The sequence below is a fragment of the Muscardinus avellanarius genome (assembly GCF_963383645.1).
Source record: "Muscardinus avellanarius genome assembly, chromosome: 18".
Taxonomy (NCBI): Eukaryota; Metazoa; Chordata; class Mammalia; order Rodentia; family Gliridae; genus Muscardinus; species Muscardinus avellanarius.
The window spans coordinates 8523461-8532406 of NC_137804.1; the positions used below are offsets into that span (position 1 = coordinate 8523461).

The 8946-nt window shown below is 46.4% G+C and overlaps 1 protein-coding gene across 4 annotated transcripts in view; it reads right to left on the reverse strand.

Annotated features, from left to right (window-relative positions):
- SMARCC1 (SWI/SNF related BAF chromatin remodeling complex subunit C1) overlaps positions 1–8344 on the reverse strand; it is a gene marked incomplete at both ends in the record, with an annotated part of 93870 nt that extends 85526 nt beyond the window's left edge. For all 4 annotated transcript variants that reach the window (XM_080715655.1, XM_080715654.1, XM_080715656.1 and 1 more), the window contains 2 exons: positions 4100–4219; positions 8150–8344. In XM_080715655.1, the coding sequence (XP_080571781.1) occupies positions 4100–4219; positions 8150–8344 (315 nt within the window). The remainder of the gene's footprint in view (positions 1–4099; positions 4220–8149) is intronic.
- Between the last annotated feature and the right edge of the window lie 602 nt (positions 8345–8946).

Genomic DNA, 8946 nt, shown 5'->3' on the forward strand with positions numbered 1-8946 from the left:
CAGGATGCCATCCACAGCCTCAGCTACTTATTGAGGCCCTTTGCAACTCAGTGATACTGTTTCAAAATAAAGAATAAACCCAGTGTGGTGGTGAATCCCATAATCCCAGCTTCTTCCCCAGCTCTTCCAGAGGCTAAAATGGGAGGATTGCAGTTCCCAGCCAGCCTCAGCTACTTAGTGAGGCCCTTTGCAACTCAGTGAGACCCTGTTTCAAAATAAAGAATACAAAATAGGACAGAGGGTGTAGCTTGGAGGTTGAATGTTCCTGGGTTCCATCCCTAGACCAGCAAATAAACAAACAAACAAACAAAACTGTATGTACACACTATTCAGAAAATAATACAACAGATTTGAGATGATTAAATTCCTTAACAAGGCATAATTTCAAGGTTGACCCATAAAAGAAATAAAGGAATATGACTCTATTGCTGATCAATAGTTACTGAGGACAGTGCACTATGCCAATAACATGCTTTTTTGACAAATATCTGCATTTCTTCTGTGGAGCCACAATTTTGTAATTTGCTACACAGAAAATAACTGTGATCAGTCCCTAACAGGTAACCCTTAATCTCTACTGAGCTTCTCTGGGAAAAACCTTTGCAAACATGTTGTTGCCTTTTCAGGGCTGAAGGAAGACTGCAGTATATGAGGCTCCTATGAGGGAGAGATCACAAGGAAGCCACTGTTTCTTTTTGTTTGGCACTGTGGTTTGACACTGGCCCATTTGACCACTGGGCTTTATACTCTTTTTTTTTTTTTTTTTCAGTACTGGGGATGGAACCCAGGGGCATTTTACCCCCAAGTCACATACCCAGCCCTATTTTTATTTCAAATAAAATAAAAAATAAAAAATAGGGCTGGGGTCTCACCGAGTTGCAGAGTGCCACACTAAGTAGCAGAGACTGGCTGCAAACTATGATCCTCCTATATCAGCCTCCCAAATGCTGGGATTACAAGCGTGTACCACCACACCCGACCTACTCTGCCCTATTTTACTTATTTACCTATTTATTGTGTTACTGGGAATTGAACCCAGGGACATTCTTCTTCCAAACTGTATCTTTAATCCTAGTTTTTATTTTGTAACAGGCTCTAAACTGCAGAGGGCCTCATTAAGTAGCTGAGGCTGACCCCAAGCCTGTGTGATCTTCCTGTCTCAGCCTCTCAAGTACTGGGATTAAAAGTATGTGCCACACCCGGCTTTATAAAATTTATTTTGAAATAGGGCCTCAGTTTTAAGAGGCACACTGGCCTCAAACCTGTGATACTCCTGTCTCAGCTTCCTACGCACTGGGATTACAGGTATGCATCACAGTAGCCAGCTTCAACCAGTACCTTTTTGACCTATTCCTCAGTTTATTCTCTAGGACCCCACATCTGGTTTCCTACCACCCACAGTCTTCCCAAGCACTGGGAGATACCAGTGCTTGGGAGGTTGAAACAGGAGGACTGCACAGGTCTGAAGCCAGTCTCAGCTACTTAGGCTCTCAGCAACTTAGTGAGACCCTGTTTCCAAATAAATTATAAATTATAAAAAAATAGGGCTGGGGTATAGCCTGAAGGTAGAAAACTCCTGGGTTCCACTCCCCTCTGTACCACAAAACAAAACAAAAACAAACAAACAAAACCTCTGGCACCACAGGAAAGCCAACCACAACACCGACTAACCAGAGTATATTCCACCAGAAGCATCCTTTTACTCTGGCTTTCCCCTATTTTGCTAACAATATCTAACTGTTTGGAATTGTCATTCTAGTCTTTTTTCTTTTTTTTTTTTGGCGATATTGGAGATAGAACCCAGGGGCATTCTACCTCCAAGTGATACCCTCAGCCCATTATATTCTTTTTTTACTTTGAAGCAGGGTCTCGCTGAGTTGCAAAGGGCCTAAGTAATTGAGGCTGGCTTCGAACTTGCATGATCCTCCTGTCTCAGCCTCTCATATGCTGGGATTAAAAGCGTGCACAACCATGTCTGGCTTCTATTTCGTTTTTGTTTTTTTTAATATGCCATGCTGAGAATCAAACCCAGGGGTGTAATAAATAAAAAAGGAAAGCTGGGCCGGGCATGGTGGCGCACACTTGTAATCCCTGCACTTGGGAGTCAGAGACAGGAGGATCAAGTAGGTTCAAAGCCAGCCTCGCTGGCTTAAAAGACCCTGTTTCCAAATAAAAGTATAAAATAGGTCTGAGAGTGTAGCCTGGAGGTAGAAGAGTTTCCAGGAACCCCAGTACCACCATGAAAAAAAAAAAGGACAGCTGGGTGTGGTGGGGCACTTGCTTGTAATCCCAACACTTGGGAGGCTGAGACAGGAGAATCGCAGGTTTGCCACCAGCCTCAGCTATGTAGTGAGGCCCTCCACAAATTAGTGAAATCTTGTTTCAAAATGAAGAACAACAACAAAAAAATTTAAATTAAATTAAAAAAAAAAAAAAAAAAGGATGGGCTGTAGCTCATGGTAGAGTGCCCCTGGGTTCAATACCCAGTACTACACACACACACACACACACACACACACACACACACACACGCGCCAGGTGTGCTGGCGCATGTTTGTAATCTTTGTAATGCCAGCGCTGGGGAGGCTGAGACAGGAGAACACACAGGTTCAAAGCCAGTCTCAGCTACTTAGTGAGGCTCTCAGCAACTTAGTGAGACCCTGTTTCCAAATAAAGCATAAAATAGGTCTAAGAGTATATAGCCTGGAGGTAGAAAAGCCCCTGGGTTCCACCCCAAGTACCACCAAAAAAATAAAAATAAATAAATAAAATGAAAAGGTGTAGCTCAGTGGTAAATGCCATTGGATCCAATCTCCAACATCCAATACATACATATGGCCGGGTATGGTGGCGTATGCTTGTAATCCCTGCACTTGGGAGGCAAAGACAGGAGGACTGTGTAGGTTTGAAGCCAGCCTCACTGGCGTAAGAGACCGTGTTTCCAAATAAAAATATAAAATAGGTCTGGGAGTGTAGCCCAGAGCTAGAAGAGTTCCATCCCCAGTACCACCAATAAATAAATAAATAAATAAATAAATATAATTACATAAAAATAGCTTGTGGTGTAGCTTGGAGACAGAATGCCCGAGTTCAACCCCCAATACCACAAAATAAATAAAAAGCCATGAAAGAGGGGCAGGGATGTAGCTCAGTGGCAAAGCACCTACCTTGCAGGTATGGTGCTCTGGGTTCGACCCCCAGTTCCAAACGATAAGGAAAAAAAAAAAAAAAAAAGACTCTCAGGAAGGAAAAAACAAAACAAAACAAAAAAAACCTAAGAACAAAAATCTTCGAACACTAGCCATGAGACCTGAATCAAAAAAACCAGCCAGACACAATAAAGCAAAGACCAGTTATTAAAAAAAAAAAAAAAAAAAAACCAGCCAGGCGTGGTGGCGCATGCTTGTAATCCCAGCATTCGGGAGGCTGAGATAGAGGATCACGATTCACGGACAGCCTTAGCTACTTAGTGAGGCCCTCTGAAACTCAGTGAGACCTGGTTTCAAAATAAAGAATAAAAAATAGGGCAGGGGTTGTAGCCCAGAGGTCAAATGCCCCTGGGTTTCATACTCAGACCCGCAAACAAACAAACAAGCAAATAATGGAGCCGGGCATGGTGGCGCACGCTTGTAATCTCAGCATTCGGAAGGCTGAGACAGAGGATCACAGTTCGTGGACAACCTCAGCTACTTAATGAAGCCCTCTGCAACTTAGTGAGACCCTGTCTCAAAATAAAGAATAAAAATATAGGGCAGGGGGTGTAGTTCGGAGGTCGAATGCCCCTGGATTCCATCCCCAGACCCTCACAATAAATAAATAAGTAAATAAATGAATAAATACGAAACAATGATCTAGGGAAGTGTAATACTAAACTACTAGTTCTTTATAATGACTGTGGTAGTGTTTGTTGCAAATGACTCCTAAAAAACAAGCATCCTAGGGTTACAGTGCATTAATACTCTACAGCTGAACTATTGCTCAGAGACCTTGTTTTATTTTAGCTGCACTCTACAGGAAGGCAGCAGCAAGGACACCAGCATGGGTTGCACCCAAGTGTATACAAACTGAGGACACCACTATAATAGACTAATATACTTACAGGGAGTTTGGTGAAAGCTGGGTTAGTGACATGCTTCCCAAAGGCATCTTCTTGGAACTGAAGAAGCTGTACCACCAGCCCAGACAGTGTCTTATTGGTAGGAGCATCTGCATGAACATACTACAAGATAAAGAAATGAATTAAAGCCAGACATAGTGGCACATGCTTGTAATCCCAGCACTTGAGAGGCTGATACAGAAGGATCATAAGTTAGCAGTCAATCTCAGCTACTTACTGAGACCCTCCACAACTTAGTGAGACCCTGTTTGAAAATAAAGAATAGCCGGGCGTGGTGGCGCACGCTTGTAATCCCCGCGCTTGGGAGGCAGAGACAGGAGGATCGCGCAGGTTCGAAGCCAGCCGCACACGCTGGCTTAGGAGACCCTGTTTCCAAGTAAAAATGGAAAAATAGGTCTGGGAGTGTAGCCCGGAGATAGAAGGGCTTCCAGGAACCCCAGTACCACCAAAAAAAAAAAAAAAAAAAAAAAAAAAAAAAAAAAAAATCATGCTGGGGCCAGGAGTGGTGGCACTAGTTTGTAATCCCAGCATTCAGGAGGTGGAGACCTGAGGATCACAGTTCGTGGACAGTCTCAGCTACTTGGCAAGGCCCTTTGCAACTCATTGATACCCTGTTTAAAAAATAAATTAAAAATAAAAATACTAAAAACTAGGGCTGGGGGTGCAGTTCAGAGGTACAATGCCCCTGGTTTCCATCCCCAGTACCGGAGGGGAAAAACCGGGTTGTGGGTGTAACTCAGAGGTAGAATGTTCCTGGGTTCAATCCCCAGTACCGCAAAAATAAATAAAATAAAAAACTGCCAGGCGTGGTGGCACACGCTTGTAATCCCAGCATTTGGGAGGCTGAGACAGGAGGATCGCAGTTTGAAGACAGCCTCAGCTACTACTTAGTGAGGCCCTATGCAACTCAGTGAGATCCTGTTTCAAAATAAAGAATAAAAAATAGGATGGGGGAGTAGCTCGGAGGTAGAACACCCCCGGGTTTCATCCCCAGTACTGCAAAAAAATAAAAAATAAAAGCAAAGAATAAAAAACAGAGCTGGGGTTGTCGCTCAGAGGTAGAATGACGCTGGATTCCATCCCCAGTATTTCCCCCCCAAAAAAATGAAATTTGAAAAAGGGCCAAGCAGCGTGGTGATGCATAACTGTACTGTAATCCCAGTACTTAGGAGGTTGAGATGGGAGGATCTCAGGTTCCAGACCATTTTCAGCAACTTAGCTAGACACTCAGCAACTCTGCCAGACTCTTCAAAATAAAAAATAATACAGGATGGGTGTAGCTTGAAGGTAGAATGCCCCTAGGTTCAATGTGCAGCACAGTGGGGGCTGAGGGGAGAAGAGGGCCAAGGATGTAAAGTGCCTGCATAGCATGCTTGAGGCCTTGAGTTTAATCCCCAGTACTGCAAAAAATAAGATGAAACATAAAATAGTAAATTACAAGTTCTGTATTTTTTTTTTACCACAGACACACCCAAAAGTAAAATTATCCTTGTTGATTCAGATGATATAAAAAGCCAAACCAAGCCTGGCACTGTGGCACATGCCTATAATTTTAGTATTTGGAATTCTAAGTCAGGAGGATCACAGATTTGATTCCAGTCTCAGTAACTTAGTGAGACCCTACTTTAAAAAGTAAAGAGTGCTGGTGCTGGCATGGTGGCGCACTTGCAATCCCAGTACTTGGAAAGCTGAGACAGGAGAAACATATTCGCAGCCAGCCTCAAGTAGTGAGGCCCTGTTTCAAAACAAAGAATAAAAAAATAGGGCTGGGAGTGTAGCTCAGAGGTAGAATGCCCCTTGGTTCAATTCTCAGTACTGCAAAAACAAAACAAAACAAAACACCACACACACACACACACACACACACACACACACACACACACCATGCACAATCTATCACTGAGCAACATCCCTGTCCCTTTTTATTTTGAGACAGGGTTTCTCTAAGTTGCCCAAACTGGCTTAGAACTTGCCAATTTTCCAGCTTTACTTTCCCGACTTACTCCCATTATAGGCATGCATTACTGCACCCAGTGTGATTTTTAAGGAGGCACAAGATGGGACTTATTAAGGAAAGCAAGGATTATGCACTCATGGAAAAGAGCATTTTACCTCTGAGCTTAATATCCCCCAGCCCTCCTCCTCCTCCTCCTCCTCCTCATTATTATTATTAATTATTCTGAGGTGCTGGTGATTGAATCCAAGGGCATTCCACCTCCAATCGAAATCCCTAACACTATTTTCATTATTACTTTTTTTGGTAGTACTGGGGATTGAAACCAAGGTCAATCTAGCTCGGAGCTATACCCCCGGCCCTATTTTTTATTCCTTATTTTGGAAACGGTCTCATTAAGTTACAGAGGGCTTCACTAAGTATCCGATGCTGGCCGAAAATTGTGATCCTCCAGTCTTAAGACTCCCAAGTGCTGGGATTACCAGTGTGGGCTACCACATCTGGCTTCTATTCTTAATTTTGAAACAGGTTTCACTAAGCTGCAGAGAGACTTACTAAGTAGCTGAGGCTAGCCCCAAACCTCAGTTTTAGTACTGGAAGTCCATACCCAAGGAACTATCCATGTTTTTTTCCCAATACATTGTTATCCAGAATGAGAAAGGTTTCATATGGATGCCCTAAGTAAAATATATTCCCCATTACTAGGGGCAGGGGCGGGGGAAGGCTTTATAGAACACCCAAAACACTGGCTAAATGAAACAAAATTTAAAATAATTTAAAAGCTGGGCCTAGTAGCACAGGCTTGTAATCTCAGTACTTGAGAGGCTGAGACAGGAGGATTGAAGGTTTGTGGCCACCCTCAGCTATTTAGTGAGGCTCTCAGCAACTTGGTAAAAACCTGTTTCAAAATAAAAAATAAATAGGGTTGGGAATATAGTTCAAAGGTAGAATGCCCCCTGGGTTCCACAAAAAGGAAAAAAAAATTAAATATTTTTGTAACATTCAATTCCTTTAGCGAATTCCAGAGATGTCGTCCCCTCACCCCGCCATACACAAAGTGATCAGTTTATCACTGTAGAAGGGGGGGCCAGTATTCTCATCTACTTACATACTGTACACGAGAAAATTTACAGTTCCAAATATGATTTAACAATCTCTCACTTTCTCAAACTTCAAAGAAAGGTTATTTCTAAAAGTATCACGGTGTAGTATCAAAAGAACCCAGGGTCCCTGCACACAAGCTCTGAACAACTGTCAAATGGTGCCAGGCTTCGATGAACTGTAGGCCCTAGAGGAACAGACACCTAGGCTAATTTATCTTTCCATTCATTCAACAAATATTTACTAAGCAACTACTAGGCTGAGGCACTGAGTACCAACCCAGTTCCAGAACACACAGGGAAGGGACCTGAGCAAGTCCTTCCCCTAGCGCTAAGGTTCTCAACAGGGGAAGTAAAGAACTGAAGACGGTACTCCTAAAATTTGGGCGAGAAGGAGCAAGGGTGTGTTCTCGGCCATTTGTTTCATTACTGTGTTCGAGTCATTCCTGAATCTTTGTAAAATGTGGAAATTGTAAGACGTGTTATAAACAAAGGGTTAAGTCACAACTCTGAAAACCGGATTAAGCAGAACTTACATTCCTAAATAGAATTAACAGGGAAATGGAAAATCTTCAAAAAGTGGGGAAAAGGGGTAATCCATGGTGGTCTAGTATAAGTGGGGTTCTCGAGGAAGGCCACATGGAAATTATACATTCTACGGGAGATCACCACCTCTGGTCCCTCGGCCACACATCACTCTCGAGTGCCGCGCGGGGCCCGTCGTTGACCGAGCGCAGTAGGTCATCACGCCCCGACCCGCTGCACCGCGCAGCCGAGGACCACGGCCCGGCCCCAGCGGGCAGCCGTCGCCAGGCAGAGCCGCGCGGCCTCGGCGGCAACAAAAGGTTGGCGCGCTCCGAGGTCGCGGGCGGGCGGGCGGGCGGCCGCGCGGGGGCGTGGCGGGCGGCGGCCGCCTTTGTGGTCCCGCGTGGCGGAGCGAGGCCCGCGCTCCGGCCCGGCCCGGGCGCGCGCACCCACCTTCTTGTAGTGCTTGCCCAGCCAGACGCGCACCGAGTCCAGCTGGGACACCGTCTCCGGGCTTTCCCAGAACTTGCCGGCTGGGCCCCCGTCCTTCCGCCGGTAGGCCGCCAGCCCCGTGGCCGCTGCCGCCGCCCCCCCCACGCCGCCGCCGCCCGCCGCCGCCCCCGGCCCGCCGCCCGCCGCCGCGGCCATCGTCGCCGTCCGTCGCCCCGCAGCCCGTCCGGCCCTCGCGGCTTCCCGGCCGCCCCGCCCCTTCCGGCGCCGACCCCCCCCCGCCGGCAGCGCGCATGCGCAAGAGCGGGCCGCACTTCCGGAGGCTGGGCGGGGCCTCTGCGGCCGGCTCCTTACCCCTCGGTGCGGTCTGCGGGGCCGCGGCACTCTGCCTCTGGACTGTCCTGCGGGAAGGCAGGCCGCGGACACGCTCCAGGACGGCGCAGCCCTGACACCGTGGCGCTGGCCGCGGAGCCGACGGCCGCGCCGCAGTGTCCAGGGCGGCTGGGACTCGGGCTACCAGCGGCTAGGGCCACAGGGTCCAAACGGTGACCACACTCAGCGCGACCGGTATTTTTCCTTTCCGCGTTGTTTCCTTGGCCCGGGCAACAGGACCTCTCTAACAGATGTTCGATAAATACCCGATGACTGAATGAAAGAAATACATAGAGGAAGGCTTTAGAGCCCTAAGAGAGCTTGATTGCTCTGATAAGAGTGGTGACGACGGTGCTGTATGATCCTGGAGCAGAAATAACTAATTGCTTGCAAGACTTTTTCAAAACTAAAAACGGGCGAAGCATGGT